General features: G+C 44.0%; 1 protein-coding gene across 1 annotated transcript in view; it reads left to right on the top strand.

The window, feature by feature from the left end:
• Nucleotides 1-27,801, top strand: part of LOC145394521 (alpha-L-fucosidase-like) — a 55,124-nt gene that overhangs the window by 13,196 nt on the left and 14,127 nt on the right. The window contains exons 2-5 of the mRNA XM_080268361.1: nucleotides 7,002-7,170; nucleotides 14,605-14,806; nucleotides 21,254-21,394; nucleotides 27,565-27,727. Of these exons, the coding sequence (XP_080124487.1) occupies nucleotides 7,002-7,170; nucleotides 14,605-14,806; nucleotides 21,254-21,394; nucleotides 27,565-27,727 (675 nt within the window). The remainder of the gene's footprint in view (nucleotides 1-7,001; nucleotides 7,171-14,604; nucleotides 14,807-21,253; nucleotides 21,395-27,564; nucleotides 27,728-27,801) is intronic.

Genomic DNA, 27,801 nt, shown 5'->3' with positions numbered 1-27,801 from the left:
ATCACCACCACCACCACCACCATCACCACAACCACCATCACCACTACCACCATTATCACCACCACCACCATCACCATCACCACCACCATCACCACAACCACCACCACCACCATCAATATCACCACCACCACCACCACCATCACCACCACCATCACCACCATCAATATCATCACCACCACCACCATCAATATCACCACCACCACCACCATCAATATCACCACCACCACCACCACCATCACCACAACCACCATCACCACTACCACCATTATCACCACCACCACCATCACCATCACCACCACCATCACCACAACCACCACCACCACCACCACCATCAATATCACCACCACCACCACCACCATCACCACCACCATCACCACCATCAATATCACCACCACCATCACCACCATCAATATCACCACCACCACCACCATCAATATCACCACCACCACCACCACCATCAATATCACCACCACCACCATCAATATCACCACCACCACCATCACCACCACCACCATCACCACCACCACCATCAATATCACCACCACCACCATCACCATCACCACCATCAATATCACCACCACCACCACCATCAATATCACCACCACCACCACCACCATCAATATCACCACCACCACCAGCATTATCACCACCACCACCACCATCACCACCACTACAAGCACCACCATCACCATCATCAACACCACTACCACCACCACCACCAGCATTATCACCACCACCACCACCACCACCACCACTACAAGCATCACCATCACCACCATCATCATCACCACCACCACTACCACCACCGCCATCACAATAACCACCATCACCACCACCATCATCACCACCACCATCACCACCATTATCACCATCATCATTATCACACCATCATCACCACCACCACCACCACCACCATCACCACCACCATCATCACCATTATCACCATCATCATTATCACACCATCATCACCATCACCACCATCACCACCACCACCACCACCACCACCATCATCACCACCACCATCATTACCACCACCATCATCACCACCACCATCATCACCACCACCACCATCACCATTATCACCATCATCATTATCACACCATCATCACCATCACCACCACCACCATTATCACCACCACCACCACCACCATCACCACAACCACCATCACCACTACCACCATTATCACCACCACCACCATCACCATCACCACCACCATCACCACAACCACCACCACCACCACCACCATCAATATCACCACCATCAATATCACCACCACCACCACCACCATCACCACCACCACCATCACCATTATCACCATCATCATTATCACACCATCATCACCACCACCACCACCATCACCACAACCACCATCACCACTACCACCATTATCACCACCACCACCATCACCATCACCACCACCATCACCACAACCACCACCACCACCACCACCATCAATATCACCACCACCACCACCACCATCACCACCACCATCACCACCATCAATATCACCACCACCATCACCACCATCAATATCACCACCACCACCACCATCAATATCACCACCACCACCACCGCCATCAATATCACCACCACCACCATCAATATCACCACCACCACCATCACCACCACCACCATCAATATCACCACCACCACCATCACCACCACCACCATCAATATCACCACCACCATCAATATCACCACCACCACCACCATCAATATCACCACCATCAATATCACCACCACCACCATCAATATCACCACCACCACCATCAATATCACCACCACCACCATCAATATCACCACAACCACCATCACCACCACCACCATCAATATCACCACCACCACCATCACCACCACCACCATCAATATCACCACCACCATCAATATCACCACCACCACCACCACCACCACCATCAATATCACCACCACCACCACCACCATCACCACCACCAACACCACCACCACCACCACCATCACCACCAACACCACCACCATCACTACCACCATCACCACCACCACCACCAACATCACCACCATCACCACCACCACCACCACCATTATTACCACCACCACCACCACCATCACCACCACCACCACCATCATCACCACCACCATCATCAACACCACTACCACCACCACCACCAGCATTATCACCACCACCACCACCATCACCACCACTACAAGCACCACCATCACCACCACCACCATCATCAACACCACTACCACCACCACCACCAGCATTATCACCACCACCACCACCACCACCACCACTACAAGCACCACCATCACCACCATCATCATCACCACCACCACTACCACCACCGCCATCACAATAACCACCATCACCACCACCATCATCACCACCACCATCATCACCACCACCATCATCACCACCACCATCACCACCATTATCACCATCATCATTATCACACCATCATCACCATCACCACCACCACCACCACCACCATCATCACCACCATCATCACCATTATCACCATCATCATTATCACACCATCATCACCATCACCACCATCACCACCACCACCACCACCACCACCATCATCACCACCACCATCATCACCACCACCATCATCACCACCACCATCATCACCACCACCACCATCACCATTATCACCATCATCATTATCACACCATCATCACCATCACCACCACCACCACCATCACCACCATCACCACCACCATGACAACCACCACCACTGCCACCACCACCAGCATCATCATCATCGTCTCAGTCTCTCCCTTTACCCCAAACACTCCACTCCTAAACTCTCCTAGTCAGTCTCTCACTCCATTCATTTTTTTTCTCACAACCAGATAAAAATACTCAAGATATAAGCAAACCAAGAGACCAACTAAGCACGCGACGCTCTCAAATATCAGGCTTTTCGACTAGGCAGAGGGAAACGAGGTAGACTGCTGAGCTGGTAAGTGGATCTTGGTGTTTGTTAATAGTGTGTGATGGAGAATAACATCTGTGTGTGTGTGTGTGTGTGGGGGGGGGGGGGTAAGAGAGAGAGAGAGAGAGAGAGAGAGAGATTTTCGTGTGTGTGTGTGTGTGTGTGTGTGTGTGTGTGTGTGTGTGTGGGTTAGAGAGAGAGAGAGAGAGAGAGAGAGAGATTTTCGTGTGTGTGTGTGTGTGTGTGTGTGTGTGTGTGTGTGTGTTCCTCAAACCACACACACAGCTCACACTCAAGGGCGTACCCAAGTTCTTTTTTTCCCTCCCTCAAGGCACTGGGAGGCCATGAGAGCGTCGCGTGCTTAGCTTAACCTCGTGACATATTGTTCTTGGAGAAAATATTGAACCATACCATCGCTGCACCAATACCCACCGACCTACAAAGAATACCATCCTCATTGATATCATTTACTCTGAGATTCGAGCGTGCCATCCATCCATAGACAGACGCCATAATCCAGTAAGGGGTGGCCGTTTGTCTTTGAGTTATTGGTTTTACGGGGATGGGCACTAACCACCCACCAACCCACTTGCTGACATGTAAAGTGGTGAAACAGTTCATATAGGCTACCTGGGTACAGTGATAGAAAAGAGAGGAAAATGTGCAAAAGAAGTGGAAAGTAGAGTGACACAAGGAAGAAAAGTAGCTGGTGCAATGAAGGCCTTGATAAGAAACAGAGGCTTGAGTGTTGCAGCTGCGCGAGGCTTGCATGAAGGAGTGTTAGTGCCAGTTTTAAATTGTGGGTGTTAGACTATGGTGTGGTATGAAAATGAAAAGTCAAGAGTAAGAGCAGTGGAGATGTGACTGCTGAGGAATGTATGTGGAGTACAGAGGGTGGATAGGATACGAAATAATGTGATTAGTGAAAGATGTGGAGTGAGGAAGTCGGTGGACACCAGAATCGAAGAGAGTGTACTGAGATGGTATGGTCATGTGGAGAGAATGGATAACAATAGAGTGGCGGAAAAAGTATGTCTGAGCGAATCTGAAGGAGGGAGGAGGCGAGGTAGACCAAGGAGAAGGTGGAGAGATACAGTGGATGAGTGTGTGAGGAAGAGAGGTTTGGAAATCGGTGAGGCTAGGGAACAGACGAAAGATCTAGCTGGCTGGATGAATGTTGTGAGAGGAGCATGATCAGGGATTTGGCATCCCTTTTTAACGTGGCAGCGTCCGGATTGACTCTATAGGATACGTTTATGTGAAGCTACAGAACGTGGTGAATGTTTTTGACGTATCCGATGGTGCCAGGATTCCGGAAGCTTGAATAATGAGTGAATGGAAGCGTGGCCCATTGGACTGGGCAAATTTGGGCTGTCTGGACATTGCTACTCCTCACCCTGCCCTGGAGTGGGAAAGGAGGTCCGGATGATGATGATGATGATGATTTTATGCTTGCTACTTCCACATGGCTTTTCTGGAAGGGTTAGGTATATCAACTTTCAAAACTAAATTCCAAAAATCATTTGGGATTGCGAATTTCTCATCTGACAGATCGCTAGTCCCTTTTCATTTATTTAATTGCCAAGGCTAGCTAGGAGATGTAAATTTTGACTTATAACCAAGGAGACTCATTGCTTAACTAGGGCTCAAATTCAATGCAACAATTATGTAAAGATCCCTAACCCCTTCTCAGTTAGTTGATGGGCGAGTGTAGTCAGAATGGGAGAGCAATTTTGACTAGTAACCATGGAGACTCATTCCTTACATATGACCAAGGCTCTTCACAAGGATCCCTAACCCCTTTTCAGTTAGATGATGGCCAAGTGTAGTCAGATTGAGATACCAATTTTTGCTAGTAATCAAGGAGACTCATTCCTTAACTAAAAAAATACTACACCAGTTTTACCCAAACCTGGCATAAAGTTCCTCCTCATCTTTATTGCTGAGCCGGAACAAGAGATTAACACTAGAATATAATGCTGGTCATAAAGAATTGCGATGGATAGGCTGTAGCGATTTCGTATTGTCTTTCTCTTATTAAGCTACATGAAGTACCCCCCCCCCCCAAAAAAAAAGGCCAGGTTAACTAGGACTTGTGCTTAAAAATGTCTTCCTTCAAATCGAACTTTTTAAAACTATCTTCCCTGAAACCAACAGCCATACTCTTGGTCTATAATGCCCTCTGTCCTGAAATGGAGTTGAAAGGATAAATTAACACAAGAATATACTACTATACTCCTTTCATATTATTTTGGTCTAAGAGTGACAGTTCCCTATCTTGAAAATTAGCTGTAACTAAAGCCTATTAAAATGGGTGCTATGCCTTTTTTCTTGGTTTAAAATGTCTCGGCATCTTGAACTGAGTTGTAGCAATAGATGAACACTAGAATATGTTGCTAGTCATGAAGAAGTGTTGTGGAAAGGATAACGTGATATAGCATTATCTAATTCTGCCACTGAACTCTGTGAAATGACCTGCATAAAGCAAATAGAAACACCTACAGTTGGAGTGTACTGTAGTAGTGGTAGTTAAATGTGACAAGTAACCCCTTCCACCTTACATTTGTTTCATTCTGAACTTCTCTATATTCTTTTAATAAGTTTTGGAGACAGAACAGGAGGTTATATATAGCCATAATTACCCCTTCACTAAAGAAAACATCCTCTAAGATGGATAAAATCATTGGCTGTTGGCAGGAGTGAATGAAAACAAGTGACAGGGTTCTATGGGATGAACCAAACTCAGTCTGAGACCCATGCATTGGAAAGGGACAGCAGTGGGGTGATAGTAAAGTTTTGTCTTCGATGTGATTATTTTCTAAGTTGCATTAGAGCTTTTAACTTCTTGACTTAGATTAAGACTTAATATATTTTCAACGGTTCTCTTTACCATATGCCTCTTGAAATGGAAGACGTAGCGTTCATTAACCCTGTTACAGCTGGAGGTCCTCCTTATGTTGTACAATTACCTGGTGGTGGCAAGAATAAACCCATATCATTTAAGGTTTACAAGTATTCCTCAGTTTGACGCTATCCCTTTGCCCGTCTGAAAGTTGTACTAGGTGGATTGCAGGATTAAGTTGCCCCTCTCATACAGTCCACCGCCCTCCCTTCAGTTGATAGGGAAATTGTTAAAGGATGTTCCTATAATCAGACAGTTAAGCAGCTGTTACATTAGGCCCAATGCATGGATTCTCTTCAGATCCTTTTTAAGTAGGTTCATTAGAAACAATAAAATTAAAATCCTTCTGCCGGTGGCTGACTTTCCTCCTGCCGGAGGCTTCTTTTTTTTTTTTTTTTTTTTTTTTTTCTGCCGGTGACTGTTTTGCCTTCTGCCTGTGACTGTAAACAACTGTTTCCCTCTGCCAGTGACAGTCTTTTAAATACAGTTTCCACCCATCTTTCAGTGAATGGATTTGGACTTTGCTCAGTATTTGTCTGTAATTTTGAAATCGAAACCTTCAAATCCAGTCACTAGGATTACTTTTTCTTTTATTTTAGTTCATGCACATCTAGAAATATAATGCAATAGATAGATAGGTAGATAATAGACATAAAGCACATGGAATATGGTGAATTTTCTTTAGGTGTATTTGTAATGTTTACAGGTTTTGCCTTCAGTTAAAAAATAAATTATTTTGTCCTGACAAACCTAATCTATAAGTATGAACCTCACCTGTTATTTGGCCATCATCATCATCATCAATCCTTTCCACCCCAAATTGGGATTGACATCCTCCACCAATACAGTAGTGGAAAAATTGTTGTTATATAATGGAAAATGAGATGGACTAGGAGAGTGAGGTGGAGGAATTGAGGAGACAGGTTGAGGTGGAGGAAATGCGTTGAGAGGTATATGAGAGAGGGTGCTCTGAGTTAGAAAAAGGGCTGAAGGATTAGGGTGTTTGGCTATTTATAATGAAAGAAACTCCTTCCTCCTTCGTCTGCAGTCCATCCCCCTCCCCCTTTACCTGCAGTCTGTTTCCCTTCATCTTGCTTGGCTTTGATTTAATCATGATAGATTAACAAGGGAGGCGATGGACCACAGGACCCCCGACCCACACAGCCCCAAATTCAGGCAGGGGTTTAAGAACTCATAGCCCACCAGCCGTGGCCAGTGGCTGTGGCAATGGCCTTGGGACGCCCTACCAGAATAGCTACAGGAACACCCTCCAGGCGTGTCTCGGCACTGTAACTGCCCAGCCACTATACACCCAATGGTTGGGCAACCTTCTGGACCGCTACTCCCAGGTTTGGGCCCCTTTCTATTGTGTAAAAGCCGAAACCTGGGAACCACAATGCCCTGTACCTTCCGACATAGATCTGAGCCTCATCCCATCCTGGCCCTCAAACTGCACCAACAGAGCCCACAACACACCTCCCATCAAGTCCACCACTAGGCAGCTGGGGTAATGTGTTCTGGCTGCATTCCCTTGCCGGCGTCAACCTCTGTGGCACAGTAGGGGACCGGCACAGTGTGTAGCACGTCAAGTGCTTGTTGTGTAGTATATAAGATAGAAAAGTGTTTGCTTAATTGCTGTTTTCCACCACAGAAACGGATATCATCTGCAGAGCATCAACCCAGCAGTCTTAGAAGGGCAACGAAAGACAACCTCAGAAGACAAGACAGCCCTAGACAACAGAATAGAAAGATGACAGTGAAACGACTGCAGATGATAAGATGGCACTCTAGGATGACGAGACGACAAAAGAAGAATAGATGGTAGCCTAGGGCGACAAATGGCAACCTTGAACAGCGAGATGGCAACAATAAATGGCAACTCGAGAACAAGATGGCAATCCTAGACAGCAAGATCGTCAGCCAAGACAGGCCATCAGCATCTGGATCAAGAATGGCTTAGGAGGCTTCCTGGCACCTTTTCCTCAGCAATCTATTTTCGTTTCAGTATCAAAAGTTTGCACCAGTAACAAGATCAAAGTGAAATGTGTATACAAAATCGCTAAGGAAGAGTTGTTAATAAGCCTCCAAAGCCACATAAGAGCCTGTGGTGTGTATTTGTAGGTGATGAAGTAGGGATGATGGAAGCATTTATGATGGCACTTTGTATTCCGTTAATCTGGTAGGCAATCCACTCCTTAGGGCACCATTGATGTTCCTGTATTTCCCCAGTAGAGCGAGTGATGCTAGGGAGAGAGAGATAGAATTGGAGGCGGCTGAGAGAGACCAGAGAGGAGATAGGAGCACCAGACAGGCCAGGGTGCAGGTTATATTTTTCTTTGTATTTGTTCTTTGGGGTGTGATGTGTGTGTATTGTTCTAGAGTGGGCAGGCCAGAGTGGAGTAGGACAGCAAGCAACCTGGGGATGGCGATAACTCAATAAATTCACTGATAAACTTTGATAATACCAGATCTATTTTGTGACATACCTGGAATTTTTTATACCTTTAATATACTTTTAGATTATAACACTATCTTCAGCTAGAACTTAACATGCTGCCGCCATAGCTACTAATGTACTTTGTAAATATGCAGGGCACATGTGAACACGTGTAAGAAAAGTGAAGATAATAAAAGAACAAGTGGTATACCAAGATTATTACCTTTTATGGTGGGGTTAGTACTTTTTATACCCTATGGAACTGGGTAAAATTCTATAGATATAAAACGCACATTTCAACTTCGAATTTTTGAGAGCCAATGGAGTATCGTATAAACACTATGGCCGTAAAAACTCAAATTTCGACTTGGAATATTCATAAGTATAATAAAGCTCTGCCGTCCATCACTTATGCTTTATTTGGTAAACTATAGGAATTTGTAAAGTTAGGGCAGCTTGGTTTGTATTCTTGTTCGTTAAAGAATCTCCCAAACACCTCTTCCTTAGTGATTCATTTTTGGATGTGGCTGGTTAATATCATTTTGTGCGCTATTTATGTAAAGCATGCCCACTTTGGATTTATATAATGCAGACTAGGGCAGTAGAGTGTAAGCAAAATGAACCACTTGGGAAAAGATGTTAGGAAACTTCCATAACCGAAGAGAATAATACTCCTATTTACTGCCATGTTTGGTGACTAGCCCTAATAGCCTCATCTTGGCTGGACTATCACGCAATACTAGCAGTGTTTCTAGCCACAGCCAGGCTATTTCTTGCCACTGCCAGGCTATTTCTTGCCACTGCCAGGCTATTTCTTGCCACTGCCGGGCTATTTCTTGCCACTGCCAGGCTATTTCTTGCCACTGCCAGGCTATTTCTTGCCACTGCCGGGCTATTTCTTGCCACTGCCGGGCTATTTCTTGCCACTGCCGGGCTATTTCTTGCCACTGCCAGGCTATTTCTTGCCACTGCCGGGCTATTTCTTGCCACTGCCGGGCTATTTCTTGCCACTGCCAGGCTATTTCTTGCCACTGCCGGGCTATTTCTTGCCACTGCCGGGCTATTTCTTGCCACTGCCGGGCTATTTCATACAGCATGGGGAAGAAATTGGTGATGTTCCTGTAGACTAGTTCTCCAGGTAATTTTTTTTATCTCAATTACTTTTCACTTCTTCGTTGCTTTGTCTCTATAGTTACTCAGGATTAGTCTTTACATAACAATACAACTTCCTCTGCCTCTATAGCCCGATTCCTTAATCCCGTAAGGAGTGGCCATAAATAAATCGCCTCCATGTCGCCTTGTCTCCTGCCATTTCGCTGCCCTTCCCCCAACTTACATCTCCCTCCCTCATATACCACTTCATACCAGTATCATTTATTCTATGCTTTATACCAGTAGTTAGTTATCTGAATTATTTATCAGTTTCATAAATTTTTATCAAAACTCTTATTCACAGCTGATCAGTTAGAGGTGCATACAGAAAGGTGTCATAATTTGGGTCTAGAGTGAAACAAAAATACTATTTAAAGTTCCAGTGCTACTAAGGGAACAGATTGACCAGCTTTGTGGTAGAAAAAGTAACGAGAAAAAGTGCATTGAAGTGGTTTGGCCATGTGGAGAGGATGGAGAGTGAGAGACTAACGAGAAGAGTGTATGTGTGTTACGTGGAGGGGGGGGTAGACAGGATGAGATGGAGGGATGGAGTAGTGGGGTATATGAGGGAGGTGTAAGTTGGGGGAAGGGCATCGAAATGGCAGGGGACAGGTCGACATGGAGACGATATGTTTGTGGCCACTCCTTACGGGATTCAGGCGTCTGGCTATAGATGGATTCATAGAAACAGATTTGCCAGCTTCTCCCAGTTTCTTAAGTTTCATGTAACGAGTGTACACAGAAAATCCTCATAACTTAGGTGTACAGCGGAGCAAAAATACCACGAGAAGTTCCCTCTCTACCTACGGAACATTGCAGGCGTTGTGATAGAAAGCATTAGGAGATACACTGAGGTGGTCTGGCCATGTGTGGAGGATGGAGCCTAAGGAGAGTGTATGTGAGTGAGGTGGAGAGGTGGAGAGAGAGGATGAGATGGAGGGAGACTTATGAAGAGGGCTGCCTGTGTTACAAGGAGGGCTGCTTGTGTTAGGAGGAGGTCTGCCTATGTTAGGAAGAGGGCTGCCTGTGTTAGTAGGAGGGCTGTCTGTGTTAGGAAGGGGGCTGTCTGTGTTAGGAGGAGGGCCGTTTGTGTTAGGAGGAGGGCTGCCCTTATGTTAGTAGGAGGGCTGGCTGTGTTAGGAGAGGGCTGCCTGTGTTATCAAACTCACTGTAGGTGTTTACAAGTGGTACCCTTTTGTCCATGCCATTATCAGTAGAGTTAATGGTTAATCCTTTGAATTTTGCCTTAAAGGAGATACAAAAACTGACTGCTTTTGCACCTTTATCGAAGCCATTCTAAGTTCCCATCATACTTCATAGTCACTCTTGCCAAAATCCATCAGGGTTTTCCTATTAGGTAGAGTCTGTTCCTTTATCAAAGCTTATTAACAGCTCTGAATGTGGCTCAGATGCATGATAACTCTACTTCTTCGTGACTAGCTTGAATTAAATTAGCCTTGAATATTCTAAGTGGTGCTGGTGATGTCGTAACAACTCATCCTTAGCGACTTAATATATAAAATACAGTTCAGTCTCCCCTTGTTTATTACTGACACCAAATAACGAGCATACAGTACAAGTTCCGGCCGCTATTGTGGTGGGGGCGTGGTGGCAGAGTGAGTAGAGGGGAGGCCTGCCACCAAGAAGACACGGGTTCAATTCCCGGGAGGATAGTGGATTATTTAAAAATGTGACAGTGTCCGTAGTGACCTGTCATTTGGTCACAGGTTCGACTCCCGGTTGACATAGAGGGTAACTGAGATTGTTTGGCAGTCACTTTGTGGTCTGCCTGGTGGGTGGGTGTGGCGGGGGTCTGGGCAGTCACGTAGTTGGCCTGCCAGCCTGCCAGGGGGGGAATTTAAAAGTCTACATATACACACACACTCACACACACTAAACCACACATCCACTAAGATACACACACACTAACCTACACATCCACTAAGACAGACACACACAAAAGACACATGTACCTACAGACACACACAGAACATATGCATAAGGGTAGGGCGTGAAAGGCGGGGGGGTATTATTTCAAAGTCCAATAATCCAATATAGGTTTTTTTTGGTCTTACAAATAAAACCCCCTTACCTTCCACATCCTACCCTTATGCATAAAACCTGTGTGTATCTGAGTGTATGTGTTTCCGTCTATGTGTGGCTTAGTGTATGTACTGTATATATGTCTAAGTGCAAGTGTATGTGTGTAGCAGGTCACTATGGTCCAGCCACAACAAATATTAAATATTCCTCTATTCTCCGGGAATCAAACCCAGATCATCTCAAATTGTAGGCTAAACCTATACAGACTCAGCCATCATGGTCACTCCTAAGAAAAAATCAGAAACTTCTACTGTATCTTCCTTACTTGTTATCTGCAGAAAACAAGGGAATATTGAAGTGTAACATGCAGAGTAAATTGGTAAGGAAGTGTTGTTACGGTCTAGAACTACTTAGAATACGTAAGACTGTAATTTAATGCTAGTCACGAAGACGTAAAGAGTATCGTGTATCTAATATACCGTACAGTATAGGGAGCATATGAGAACAGGGTTTAGTATTTTCTCCTCTTTTTTATTCTGAATTATTTACAATATTTTCCTTACCTCCACTGTGTTATTTTTATTAACCGTGCTTGTCAGGCTCCTATGATACTCGGCTGGACCAAATCGCCTGTAGTCAGCTGTAAAGAAATGCTAGAGTTATTCCAATTATGCGGGGGTTAATGCTGACAGTGTATTAACTCTCTAAGGCTCCTATGACTCACTCTCAGTTCAGTAGAATCGTCTGGTTAAACTGGAATGTAACTAGAATTGTCCCGGGCATCAAGAGGTCAATAAATGCATAAGCTAACCCTCTAATGCTCGGGAATACTCTATGTCCAGCTGACGGGGAGGTTGTGCTGTTAAACTGAAAAAGACTCATAGGAACCTGGGAGAGATAATACGATATTTTACTCACTTTTATCTCATTCACATACACTCTCCTGGTCAATCTCTCATTCTCCATTATCTCCACATGGCCAAATCATCTTAGAGTACTTCTCCCAAAACTTTCACTCACGTCCACAACCACACCACAATGTCCTTTCACTTCCTCATTTGTCTGTCTGTCTCTCCACGTAACTCCACATCCACATCAACACCACAACGCTCCTTCACTTCCTCATTTGTCTGTCTCTCCACGTAATCCACATCAACACCACAACGCTCCTTTATTTCCTCATTTGTCTGTCTCTCCACGCAACTCCACATCCACATCAACACCACAACGCTCCTTCACTTCCTCATTTATCTGTCTGTCTCTCCATGTAACTCTACATCCGCATCGACACCACAACGCTCCCTCATTTCCTCATTTGTCTGTCTGTCTCCCCGTGTAACTCCACGTCCACATCAACACCATAACACACCTTTACTTCCTCATTTGTCTGTCTCTCTACGTAACTCCACATCCACATCAACACCACAACGCTCTTTCACTTCATCATTTATCTGTCTGTCTCTCCACGTAACTCCACATCCACATCAACACCACAACGCTCCCTCACTTCCTCATTTGTCTGTCTGTCTCTCCACGTAACTCCACATCCACATCAACACCACAACGCTCCCTCACTTCCTCATTTGTCTGTCTGTCTCTCCATGTAACTCCACGTCCACATCAACACCATAACACAACTTTATTTCCTCATTTGTCTGTCCCTCCACGTAGCTCCACGTCCACATCAACACCATAACACACCTTTACTTCCTCATCTGTCTGTCCCTCCACGTAACTCCACGTCCACATCAACACCATAACACACATTTACTTCCTCATTTGTATGTCTGTCTCTCCATGTAACTCCACATCCACATCAACACCATAACACACCTTTACTTCCTCATCTGTCTGTTTGTCTCTCTCTCCACGTAACATCACATCTACATCTACACAATAACGCTCCTCTACTTCCTCATTTGTCTCAGCGTCGCCGTAAACACACATTGCTTCTGACGTCATTTTTCCATACGTTCTCTTTAGTGACCAGGATTATAGAAAACGTAACTTTGGTACAACTAAAATGATGTCCATTAGCTATGAGTACTGCAAGAATACGTATGAATAATGAATTAAAACATATCCTGATTGATGTGCACAAAGTTAAATGGTTATTATGCCAAAATAAATCATAGTGCAAAGTAGAGAAAAAAGACAGAAATTGAACACACACATTAAAAATAAACTAACTATATACCTAATACATTCATTAGTCTACCCTGCATGATAAAAGAGTGTATGTGAGTGAGGTGGTTGAATAGAGAGGGAGGTGGACACCGAGGATGAGATGGAGGGATGGAGTAGAGAGGGGTATGACAGAGGGGGGTGTAAGTTGGGTGGATGGAGAGTGAGCGACTGACCACAAATAAATTACTTCAGTTTATCATATTTAATCAGTAAAGTCAATGCTGGCCATTATACTATGCCATACTCGTTTGCAGTTCAGCTACACATGATTTACTGAAGGACATGCTTTAGCTGTTACTTAACACTTTAAGTAAATATGACTGAGAGTGTTTGCCACTGGTCTTGTGAATAATTTGCTATATAATAAAGTAACTACGATCCTGCCGGCCGGATGCAGATAGACAATGGTCAATGACGTATTTATTCTTGTATTAAATTAGTGTATTATGCACAAACGATGCATTTCCAACGACTTAACTATAATAGACATAAATAACAACACATGTTGATGCCTCCTAACCATGTCAGAATCGCCTTTATTGCGCAAAAACAGCATATATGGGTAGCGTGGAATTTGTCCACGTCTAGGTCCGTTGCTCATTTGTTTTTCCTACATTAGAAGACGGTTTTCACGAAACAGAAACCCTGTTTGTCTGCCTGTCTCTCCACGCAGCTCCACGCCCCTCTCAGATAACTTAATTCCACACCAGTTTAACACCAATAAAGACAATTTGGTTCGACTGAAAGAATTTGTGGGTATTAAAAAACTGATGAAGAACACCCTGGCATACCTTTGTTTATCTCGGCAAGATGGGGAAGCTGTTTAAAAGTGGCTGAAGACTGTTTCAGTTACGCTGTTAACACACACACACACACACACACACACACACACACACACGTTACGTAAATAATATCCTCTGTGTTTCCAGTACGTGTGGGTGTAGTAATATAATGTGTGGCACAGGTAAACACGTACCGTCCCGAGGTGGTGTGGTCTGACGGGGATGGCAAGGCACAAGATTGGTACTGGAACTCCACCGTGTTCCTGGCGTGGCTGTTCAACGAGTCCCCCGTCAAGGACACAGTGGTGGTCAATGACAGGTGGGGCCTTGGCATAAACTGTCATCATGGGTCCTTCTACACCTGTAAGGATCGCTATAATCCAGGTGAGAATGATACCTAGGTGAATAAAAGGTAGTCATAGGCCCTTCTGCATCTGTACAACCACTGTAATAATGATGAGAATGATAGGCGCTGGTCAGTATTAGCTTACGTGTGATCAATAATAGGCAACCAAAGCATATAATTTAGAAGCAAATGATAGGTGATGGTTAGTGATAGTTGGGGAGGTGGCAGATCCTTCCACACCTGTAAGGACTGCTATAATCTTGGTGAGAAACTGATGAAAGTCCATTATAGGAGGTTAGAGAAAGGTGGGGGTACTATAATCCAGGTGAGAATGACAGATGTTGGACAATGGCGGGGTGGGTGCAGCGTCGCTGGTCACACCTGTAACGATCGCTGTACCGGGTACTCCAAGTGAGAATGGAAGGCTATACGTGTTGACCAATTCTAAATCATTAGACACCATTCTTCACCTGCTCAAACGATTATATTATTGTTGTTAATGGGTGGTTCTGGTCGGGTTCTTACTGTTCTTAAAAAATCGACTTGTGTGCTGATTCTCTGCCTAGGTAATCTCTTTCTCCATATCTATCAAATGGCTTAATTCCCTCTGGCTGGAAGCTTACTTACATTCAATCAGTCCTCAACAAGGGTGAACGGTCCCGATCCCTTATTTCCCAATTGAATTAGTCTCCTGAGTTTAAACACATTTCCTCTCATACCTTTTTTTTTTTTTTTTTTTTTTTTTTTAATAACCAGTATTAGTTCCTCCCGAGACGCTTTAGTGGTGATCTTACATTCCTTTCAGATTCCTGATCACCAAATTTTCAGGACGTCAGTTAGGCCTTTACTATTGCTCTTGTCATTTCGAAGGCCCTCAAGAGTGGCTGTCACAACTGTTTAATTATCAGACTACACCCCGATACTTTCTGTTCGTCTGTCTGTGCTTACGATTTATGTTTCATTTTTAGTCATTTCATAACTGTTGTAGATAGTCACTGTTTTTCTAAATCTATTACTTGTGGTGCTCCTCAGGGTTCTGTTCTATTACCAGTTCACTTCCTCGTGTTCAGCAATGTCTACATAGCTGTACGTCTTGTGGCTAGCCCTGTCCACTCATAGGCTGACGAATCCATCCTTCGCTAGTGTATTTACATTAATCCACATTATGTTTACTGCTGGACCAGACCTTGTCCTAAGAGGGAGAGTGATAGCCAGAATTCATACTTCCTTATGGTACATACCAGGAAGGAGAGTCTGTACTGTAGTTAGGACAACACCAGCGCATGCAGAAGTGTTGTACTGGTTGGGTTTGTATGTGTTAGGATTTGTTTATCTATCTGTTTCCAGACAGAGGAGTAGACTGTAGCACCAGTCGAGCAGGGCAATACTTCTGAGGTGGATGGAAAGCTGATGACAGGGAGTGCTGGAGCTCCCGTTTCATCAGCCCTCAGGATTAGTTCCTGACCATTCCCCTATGCTGAATTTTTTCAGTGTCTCAGTTACACAGAGAGTAAGCCAGCATGCTTTCCAACACAAATTTCTCTAACTATCTACACCAAACTACATGCACAGTACACACTACACTTCCTTTTCCAAAGTAAAAAAAAATGGTGTCTCATCATCAAGCCTCGGAGTCCCCAGGGGGGGGGGGGACCATAAATGCCCGCACCTTCCGCCCCTCTCCCGGTGACGACTCGAGGTGCCTAGAACCACTGTCTGACTCTTCTTCATTTCTGCAACATTCGCGGCCTTTCCTCTAACTTTCGCTCTGTTGAGCACCATCTCTCCTCCTCTAAACCTCACCTTCTTTTTCTAACGGAGACTCAGCTGTCTGAGGCAACTGACAGCAAACCCTTTTCTGTATCCTCCTACTTTCTCTATACTCATTTCAAAGCCAAAGGTGGCTGTTGTGTATATATACGCAACGACTTATCTTGCTCTTGTGTTGCTGAACTCTATTCTTCTGAATTCTCTACACTCTGGCTTCGGCTTTCCTGTCATTCTCTGACTAAATATATCTGTGCTGTTTTCTTATCCCCTAACTCTACTGACTATCAAAAATTCTTCGACTATCTTACTTCTACAATGGAACACATTCTATCCATTTCTCCTTTCTCTGAAATCTCCATGCTAGGAGATTTCAATGTTCACCAACACCTTTGGCTTTCCTCTCCTTTCACTGATCCACCTGGTGAACAAGCCTACATCTTTTCTATCCTTAATGACCTAGAGCAGCTTGTACAGCACCCTACCTGTATCCCAGACCGCCTTGGAGAGAGCTCCAACATACTTGACCTTTTCCTTACAACTAATCCTTCTGTTTACAATGTTAATTTTTTCTCTCCGTTGGGCTTCTCTGATCACAACCTTAACACCTTAACCTGTCCTATCACTCCGGTACGGCCTGCGGACCCTCCAGGGAAACGTCATCTGTGGCATTTTGGAGCCGCAGATTGGGAGGCCCTCAGGCAGTACTTCTTTGACTTTCCCTGGAATGATTATTGCTTCCATGGCCGTGAGCCATCTGAGTGTGCCTTGCGCATTATGGAAGTTATTCTCTCGGGCATAGAAGCATACATTCCTTTCTCATATCCTTTGACTAAAGCAAGAAAGCCTTGGTTTAATCACGCTTGATCTAATGCTGTCCGCAACAAGGAGAGGGCCTACAAGAGGTACCGGAGCCAACCCACCCTTGAATCACATCATCTTTATGTTTCTGCCCGGAATCGTGCTAAGTCTGTTCTTCGCTCTGCTAAAAATAATTTCATCCTTACTAAATGCTCTCAACTCCCCAACTCGAATTCTTCCCGCTCCTTCTGGCACCTTGCCAAAAACCTTTCTAACAACTTTACCTCATCATCCTTCCCTCCTCTTTTCTGCTCTGATGGTTCTGTAGCTATTTCTCCTACAGATAAAGCAGATCTCTTCGCACAGACTTTCTCCTCCAATTCCACCTTAGACGATTCCGGTGATGTTCCTCCATCACTTCCCGCCTCTGACTTCCTCATGGCTAACATTAAAATTTCTTCAGCTGATGTATTTTCTGCCATCACTGGCCTCAATACTAACAAGGCATATGGGCCTGATGGAGTCCCTCCTGTTGTTCTCAAGAACTGTGCTTCTGTGCTTACACCCTGCCTAGGCAAACTCTTTCGCCTTTGTCTGTCAACTTGTACCTTTCCTTCTTGCTGGAAGTTTACTCTCATTCAGCCAGTCCCAAAGAAAGGTGACCACTCCCAACCCTCCAACTATCGTCCAATTGCTTTAACGTCCTGTATTTCAAAAGTTTTCGAGTCAATTCTCAATAGAAAAATTTTAAGGCATCTTTCCTATCACAACCTTCTTTCTGATCGTCAGTATGGGTTCCGTCAGGGATGCTCCACTGGCGATCTTCTCACCTACCTTTCAGACTCCTGGTCATCCTCCTTTCGGAACTTTGGTGAAAGCTTTGCCATTGCACTTGACATCTCAAAGGCTTTCGATCAAGTCTGGCATAAATCTTTAATTTCCAAACTGCCCTCTTACGGTTTCTATCCTTCTATCTGTGCCTTCATCTACAGCTTCCTTTCTGATCGTTCTATAGCCCCTGTTGTAGATGGCCATCGTCCTTCTCCTAGATCTATCAACAGTGGTGTTCCTCAGGGCTCTGTCCTATCACCAACTCTCTTCCTTTTATTCATCAATGACCTTCTAAGCTGTTCATCTAACCCTATCCACTCATACGCTGATGACTCCACCCTTCACCTTTCCATTCGGTTCCCGCAACGCCCAACTCAGCAGTTACTTCAACAAACAAGGGATGAGGCTATGGCACACCTAATGTCTGTCTTGGCTCGTATCTCAGACTGGGGTAAAAATAATCTTGTTGTTTTTAATACATCAAAGACTCAGTTCTTACACCTATCAACCCAACAAAATCTTTCACAGGTATACCCACTAATGTTTAATGATATTCAGCTTAATCCTGCATCATCCTTGAACATGCTTGGGGTTTCATTTACTCGGGACTTATCTTGGAATGATCATATTACATCTCTTGTAAAATCTGCTTCCAAGAGATTGGGTGTGCTAAGCCGACTCCGTTCTTTCTTTACCCCTGCACAATTGTTGACTCTATACTGGGGTTTTATCCGCCCCTGGGTGGAGTACAACTCTCATGTGTGGGGAGGCTCCCCATATACAGCTTTTCTCAATAAGGTGAAGTCAAAGGCTTTTCGTCTCATAAACTCTCCTCCTCTTACTGACTCCCTTCAACCTCTGTCTCTTCACCACACTGTTGGATCTTTATCTCTTTTCTGTCGCTACTTTAATGGTCACTGCTCCTCTGAACTGTCTGCATGCATTCTTCCGCCTCTACGACGGGCGCGTAGCACCCGTCTAGCAGCAAACTCTCATCCCTTTTATGTCCAGCTCTCTAATGCAAGAGTTAACCGTTACTCCCAGTTCTTCATTTATCCAACGGGTCAGCTCTGGAACTGTCTCCCTCTGTCTGTATTTCCTGCTGCCTTTGATCTCCTGTCTTTCAAACGCAGTGTGTCCAGGCATCTCGAAATGAATGGATCTTGACTTTGACTCTCTCTTGTATTTTGTTTTTCTCTTGGAGGGAACTGTTATTGCGGGCTCATGGCCTTTGGTTCCTTCTTCCTTGCATAAAAAAAAAAAAAAATTAAACTCGTAAAGGGTGGCCACAAACAAGTCACCTCCAGGCTGACCTGTCCTCTGCGATTTGGCTGCCCTCCCTCCAACTCACCTCTCCCTCTCTCTCATATATCTCTCCTCTCCATCCCTTCACCTCATCTTTGGGCTTTCCCTCCTCCTCTCCTCCTCCACCTCACTCACATACACTTTTCTAGTCAGTATCCCATTCTCTAGCCTCTCCATATGCCAAACCATCTCAGGAAATTTCTCTACACACTTTTAGTCACATCCACATCACCACCAAAACGCTCCTCTACCTCCGTATTTGTTTGTCTGTCTCTCGATGTAACTCCACATGCTCCTCTCAGTTAACTCATTTCCACTGTTCTCACTCTTGACTTGTGTCCTTCCAACAGGGTCCAAGCTCCACTTCCGTACGTTTGAGTGAGGACTATAACACTGTCATGCAGCGAATTTTTTACTTCCATGCTCGTTTCTTTATTCCTTATCACTGCTTTCAGTAAAACAGCAACCTTTGTATCTTTCTGTACCCATCCAAACACTTCATCTCCTAAACTTCCAACCTTACTCATCACACTACCAATCTGTAAGTACTTGACTGTACTCCCATTCTCCATTTCCTCATCATCCAGCTTCATCGTGTATGCTGTGACTCATTTCTCTCAAAGACCATAATTTTACTCTGATCCACTCTCACTTTTAGACAGCGGTTTCTACATACACCTCCAAACTCATTCACCAAGCCCTGTAGCTCACATTCATCTTTATTGAACAATACAATATCAGCAGTAGCAACAGTACAGGAAGTTTTCACACTCTACCTTCACTCATTAGAGACATATCAAATCCACTGCCCTACCTAGTATCTCTTTATAACTCCATCCATATACAAACTGAACAAGCACGGAGACATTACACACTCCTACTTCAATCCAACGCTCACACCAAAGAAATGACTTGGTTCACTATCCACACGCGCTGCAGCCCTAGCGCCCTCATGCATATTCTTCACAGCATTCAATAACTTTCCATTTACTCCATTTATTTTTTATACCTTCTACCTTCCCAGTCTATCCACTCTGTCACGTCCTTTTTCCAGATACATGAAGGCAGCATAAAATTTCTTTCCCTTCTACAGATACTTTTGCACCAAACATCTTAGAACGAATATCTGATCTACGTAGCCTCCTCCCTTGCTAGAACCCCGTTATTCTTCTCTAACAAATTCCTCTGTTATTACCCTAACACTCTTAATAAGCATCCTACCATATATTTTTCCCATTACACAGAGAAGATGAAATACTCCTGTAATTGCCACTCACTTGTCTTCCCCATCTTCCTGTGTACAGGGAAAAATTATACCTGTCTTCCAATCCCCCAGGACTCTACCTTCTTCCCAGTCCATATCCATTTTGTCTCCATCTCTTCTCCATATTACAGCATTTCACCACACTCTCCATCAATTCCTGGGGCTTTCTCCACTTTATCTTTCTTCCTTGCTTCTGATACGTCTGTTCTACTGATTTCTTCCCTATTCGTCCTCTTTCCCCAGTCATTCCCCAAGTACTTATTCTAGCGTAACCGACAGCGTTAGTCTATGAAAGGACACTACCAACTGCCACAGTAGATCTCACGTAAACTATTGCACTTAACGCTTAACGACGATAGGCATAAGAAAAAAAAAAAACTCAGTTGTGGGAATCAATTTCTATCATGGGGAGATATGAACCCAGATTTTGAGTACCGCTGATCAGGGGCGGGAAGAAGATAACCACTGAACCACTATTTCTAATGATTGTGTGTGTGTGTGTGTGTGTGTGTTGCAGGAGTGTTGCAGCCTCATAAGTGGGAGAACTGCATGACGTTGGACAAAAAGGCATGGGTGTTTCGAAGCAACGCCCCGGCCACTGACTACCTCACCATCCACGAACTCCCGGCACAGCTGGCCTCTACCGTCAGTTGTGGAGGTAGGCACTGTAAGACTTATATTACACATACTCCTCTTATGTTACTCTACACTGAAGGACAAGACAAATGATATTCTCTCTTCCAGGAAACCTTCAATTGCGCTGGATGGTGACTTTATAACAAATCCCTGTTGTAGAGAGCAGATAATATTGTCCCTTTATTCCCTGTGAGTTTAACTGGCGAAGAGGGACAGGCTGATACAAATTAGGGAGCCACACCGTCTCTTTTTCTTCTGGCAAACATCAGGAAAGTTTGGCATCAGGGTCTTGTCTCCCAGGTGCGCGGGACGAAAAGAAATAGTTAATAAAGCTGTGTGGAATATGAGAAATGTAAATAATAAAAGAGAATGGTTATAATCAATGTCTTTACGAATGTAAACAATGGTGTGATGACACCATATGTGACGAAGATAAATAAGAAGGTTTAAAAAATGAAAATTAAAATGTGTATCGTTTGACCTGAACACGCATGGGCAGAGTAAAAGGAAAGTCGCTTAACTGGTGAACAATGAAAGCAGAGGAATGGATGTCATGTTAGAGATTAAGATGGTAAAAATGGCACTAGTCATTGAATATGCAACTTACGATGATAGGCATGAAGAAGAGATGGATGGTTCAGGGATTAACTAGATGGAACGATAAAGCAGATACCCAGGAGTTATAGAGGGTTTTGATGGGAAATGTGGATGGGTAATTAACCAAGGCCTTGTAGATGATGTAAATGGGTCGTTTTAAATATCAGGACAGAACTACAATGGAAAATACTGTACATGGTTTATGTGGTGCTTTAGTAATTCATTTTTCGCACACACACACACACACACACACACACACACACACACACACACACACACACACACACACACACACACACACACACACACACACACACACACACACGAGATAGAGGGAAAGGGAAATTGTATAGAATATTGAATGTAGCTTGATTGATCGGGGTCTTGTAGAGAGAAAGATGCATGGGTGTGTTGCAGATACAAGGGCGGTGAGAGGCTGATGCTAAGGCCGAAATGACCCTATGAATGTGGTATGCAAAGTTAAATATGAGGGGAATGTAACGCTGTATATAAAGCGAAAGAGTAGAATCCTCACTGAAGGACTGAAGGCGGAGAAACTGAACAACAAGGGAATGGACGAAGAATGTGAATTGAAGGTAGTAGTGGATTTGGAAAGCTTGTGGAGTGCTTGTAGTGAGTGTATAGTTATGATTGCTAAAGACGTGTGTGGTGTTGCTACGAGAACAGCTAGTAAGAAGGGTATTGCCTGGTAGGATATGGAGGGTGAGGATGAATTGGAAGGGGACAAAATGAAAGTTCCTAGGGCAGGTGCAGGATAGGGGTTCTAACGAAAGGAAGGATGGAATATATTGAGAGTAAGAAACATGTCGAGTGAGTGAGTGCTGTGGAAAGTGTTAGATGTAAATTGCCTTGACCGTGTGAAGAGAAGTGAAAATGAGAGAGTGACTAGAGGAGTGTTTGTGAGCGAAGTGGCGTGGGAGAGGAGAAGGACGCCGAGGATGAGGTGGAGGGGTGGGTGGAGGGGTATATGATTGGTGTGAATTGGAATGAGAGCAGACTGACGGGAGACAGAGTGACATGAAGGCAATTTGTGGCTACCCTCTACGGGATTAAGATATTTGGAGAGAGAGAGAGAGAGAGAGATTGAAGGAACAAAGATACTGATAAAGACAAAAATAAAGGAGCTTCATAATGGTCGAGGAAGACAAGCAAATGTTAATTACACTGAACATAGGCGACCACATTCGAAATAGGTGAGGCAATGAACGAGTGGAAAAAACAGAAAATGTGGCTGAAAGAGAATCACAGACTGCTAACAAATGAAACTGTGAAAAGAACATATACGAAGACAAATGAATGGGAACAGCAAAGGCAGAGCAGTAGTACACATGATTGGCTTGGGAGTTCGTGGAGAAGGAATTTAGTGACTGGGAACGTGCCACTAACAGGAATGAATAATACTGTGGTGGAAAGAAAGATGTTGAGCTGTGTGCAGAGATGATTAAACGTAGTGGAGAGAGTCACAGTGGGATTGAGTGGTTGTTGGAACTATGTCAGAAAGCTTGCAGGAATGGGGCTGTGTTGTGCTGTACTTGTGGAGTGGAAGATGGAGGTCACTGCCTTTGTACGAGAAAAAGGTGATAGAAATGAGTGCAAAATTTAACGTGGTATAATTCTATAGAGCGTTGTGGGAAATGTACATGGAAAGACAATAATAGGCAAGGTAAGGAAAGTAAGGTGAGTGACAGAGGTGTGGATTTAGGAGTCGTAGAGGATGTCTGGATGAATTACTTGCAGTAGGATAGGTAGTGGAGAAAGCATGTGAGAAGGGCTGTTACTGTAGGTATTCATGGCATTACTGAACCTGGGATAAAGCGAAAAGGTGACTAGGGACGAATTATGAAATATTTTATGAGTGAAGTGTATGGATGGAAAACACCTGATTGATGCACTGTTTATGATGGCAGTGAAGCATGTGTAAGAGTAGGTGGATGTCTAAGTGAATGGTTCATTATCAGTGTTGGAGTGAGACAGGGGTGTGTGACGTTCCCATGACTGTTCTGTATATACTGTAGTGATGAGATTATGAGAGGCTAAAACTCGACGTATGAACAGAGGGAGGGGTATGGTGAGTATGGTGAAGGGTGGAGTATCTCAAACCTGATGTGTGCAGAAGATGCAGTATTGTTTACTAGACTCATTTTGCTCTAACTTGGCCTAAAATTGTCTCCCCTCCATCTTGAATGCTGGCTCATACTAACGGATTAACACTAGAATTTAGAGCTAGTCAGGAAGAAGCGCTAGGGAAAGGATGTAGACCTGTAGCAATTTGTTTATATGCCACTGTGTATACATAAAGGAATCTACAGAAAGACGAAAATCTGGACCAATATAAGGTGAAAAGGGTATGCCAGTGAGTAGGAGTTTTACAGACTGGTGCAGAGTTTTGTGGTTGTCTGTGAGTGTCGTGTTTTGAGAGTGATTGAAGATAAGAGCAAATTGATGGTTGAAAAAGTGACGCTCAGTGTGACGTGTTGGTGAATTAAGAACAAAAATGAATTGGTTAGGGAGTTACAGACCTGAGTAAATTAGCAGAAGATGAGGCAAATGTGGAAAGAAAAGGGAAAGAAGAGTGGCTTGGGGGAGGAGGGGGTCTGGTGTGATACAGATCTTGATGCTAAACAGAGGTCTGAGTGTGGCGGCTGCAAGAGGACTGGGTGAAGTTGTGTTGGTGCCCACATTGACTTACGGCTGTGAGACTTTGACCTGGCATGGAAGCAAACAGACTGAAATACGAGAAATGGAAATGGGATCAATGGTGAGTGTGTGTGGAGTGCGTCATGTGGACAGCAGAAGAGATAGAGTGACTGGTTAAAGATGGGGTGTGAGGAAGTCTGTTGATAATAAGGCTGAATAAAGTATGCTTAGATAATAAGGTCATGTGGAGAGAAATGATGTAGAGAGGATGGTGAAAAAGATATGTGTGAGTAAATCTGAAAGTAGAAAGGGGGAGTGGCAGGCCAAGAAGAAAAAGGAGGGTGGATATGGAAACTGACTGAGAAAGAGAGAGAAAGTTGATGAGGTTAAGAAGCTGAAGGAGGATTGAGTTGGATGGATGAATTGCGAACAGGGAAACATTTTGCAAGGGTTTGGCGCCATATGTAAAGTTGATAGTCAACGGAGTGGCTCCTTGGCAGTAGTGGTGTAGTTACTTGTAGGGCAGGAGGTGCAGAGAGTGCCCCCCCCCTCCCCCCCCAAAAAAAAGGAGGTGGGCAATATTTTGGTTTGTAATGTAAAACCGGTTTGCAAATAACATAGAGAGAGAGAGAGAGAGAGAGAGAGAGTCCTACAGTACAAATTCAATCAACACATGTACACACAGCCAACATTGTAATAGGTACAAGAGAACATACACATTATTCACCTTTATATTACTGGTGAGGGGAATGGTTGAATACAGTGCAATTTATGGATGATAGATGAGTGATTTGTTTGGATGTTCACTTGTGCCTCAAATAGTTGTAATTCGGCAGCCATGTTAACTGTTGTCTTTGAATTGCGAGTGAAACGTAGTGTTGCTTTATACCATCAGTTTAATAGTCAAATATAAAACACTGCATGTTTTCATTCCCTCGTCAAGGCTTCATCCGTGACATTAGTGTATGCGGGAACGTACAATACACTGTTCACTTCAGTTCATGGACCTCTTGAACTTTGCTTATCTATCTCATGAACTGCTTAGCTCATGGTCGGAACACTTAGGTTGGATTCTGCTAATTAAAGGACTATACATGATGATTAAAATGTTAGCTGGGCTGCATTATACCACTTTTGCGTATTATCACATCAGCCAGGCAACATGAACTCAATAACAGTCAACATGGGCTTGGCTAGTGTGTGTAATCAAGCCTATATATTTGTAAAAAGTAAGAGTCATATAGTACAGTGAACGCTATAAATTCCTGAACCAAAATCAACCCTTGCCTGTCATGGGGCCAAAAGCTAGTGGTTGGTAGGCTAGGTTACCGAATGCATCCTAAAATCTATCCCGTCCCTATTGTCATTGTCTCGTGATCTGCAAACTGTTTTAGCTGTTGTGTCTTGTTGTCAGTTATATCCTCCATGGTTATCATCTCTGCTATATAGTCTTTCCTCAGTTTGACAGTTTATTTATTTCCATGATCGCCACTAGGTACCATACTAAGAGTCTGATTTGTCAATATTTGTGAGGACGTACGCATTTGTAAGTGAATTCGTGCTCTCCTCACACTTACTATCCAGTCCTTCCATGCTTTCACGTAGGTTCCATTAAACTTATTTACTTTACATGCATGGAATATTACGTAGGCGATTGTTACCTGTACAGCCAAAGAAACATTATCTTCCCAGGTCCCTCTGAAGAAAACGTACAACTGGCGAAATACACTGCAAACCGTATCTCCCACTAGTGCGTGTTTCAGATGGTTTGATTTTCCCGCTATGTATTCAAGCTTTGGGGTATATTGTTGTGGCTCCCTGTACAGTACACCCTCCCAAATTTACGGGTTTCTGGCCTTTGGTTCCTTCTTTCGTACATTATTAAAAAAAAAAAAAACTGACTAAGGGCGCGTCCACACTCTCTCGAAACATGTGACCGATAGGATGAACCGAAGCACCGGGTTTCGGCCGCTTCATTAAGGGAGTATGAACCTTGAACGGAACCCTTGCCTAATTTCCACACGCCGATCACATGTTTAGAGTCGTATTCTAAGTCACACTGCGGGCTTCGTATCACCTTTTCCTAAGAGATTTACTTTGCATATTACACCAGTCTCCTCGGTGCTGTTTACATTGTTTTTATGTCGACAAACTTCCCATCATTCGCAAACAAGACGATGCTGAGGGATAAGGTGCAGAACAAATCCCTGAGGTCCAGAACAAATCACTGAGTTAAAGGTGCTACGGGGCCTGCAATGCCACGTAGAAGACAGCCCTGAGATACGGAATTTTTTTGCCTCTGACCCCCCTAAAAAAAATATATATATATCCTGGATCCGCCACTGTCCGACAGGTAAAGCTCATGTATTAAGAAAAATTATATATACAAAACACACAGATGATTGGGCCTGTGAGGTAGAGGATTCCAGGGGCCTGAATGGTGAGTGGATGAGTGAGTGGTCCATTTCACTGGGCATGCTGTTGATAGTGACCCGTTTTCTGTTGTAGTGCTCTCCGTGCTTCACTTCATCCTTTGGTGGAAAAATGTACAGAATGTTGATGATCACTATGGTAATTACTGGGAAGATCATTATTATTATTATTATTATTATTATTATTATTATTATTATTACTGCCTCGTCGTCGTCTTCGTCGTCGCTGTTGTCGTTATTGTCCTTGTTGTTGTTGTTAATGTTTATGATGATGATGATGATGATTACTATTGTTATTACTGTTGTTGTTGTTGTCTTCGTCGTTGTTGTACTATTTCTATCATCACTGTATTACTCTCTCGTGGATTCAAATAATTCGCATGAAGCACTGCCGTCCACGACCTAAATAATCCATCACTATATCATCCTTAGTCATCATAATCTCGAAAGGAGTAATATGGACCTGACTATTGCTTATTCATCTTTATACAGATATTTATTGCAGGTAATATTCTGATCAACGCTGGTCCCACACACGACGGCCGTATTCCCGCCATCATGGAGGAGCGGCTGAGACAACTTGGGTGGTGGCTGGGGGTGAACGGCCAGGCGGTGTATGAGTCGAAGCCGTGGACGCACCAGAATGATTCCCTCACGCCAGGTGTATGGTACGTGCACCACATGTTTGGGCTCTATCGGCAATATATGTGTACTACGCGTGTGTCTGCCATAATGTATATAG

The sequence above is a fragment of the Coenobita brevimanus genome, chromosome 27, assembly GCF_032717465.1.
Source record: "Coenobita brevimanus isolate Jiangsu-jjx chromosome 27, ASM3271746v2, whole genome shotgun sequence".
Taxonomy (NCBI): Eukaryota; Metazoa; Arthropoda; class Malacostraca; order Decapoda; family Coenobitidae; genus Coenobita; species Coenobita brevimanus.
This window is presented reverse-complemented; position numbering and strand designations above follow the sequence as displayed.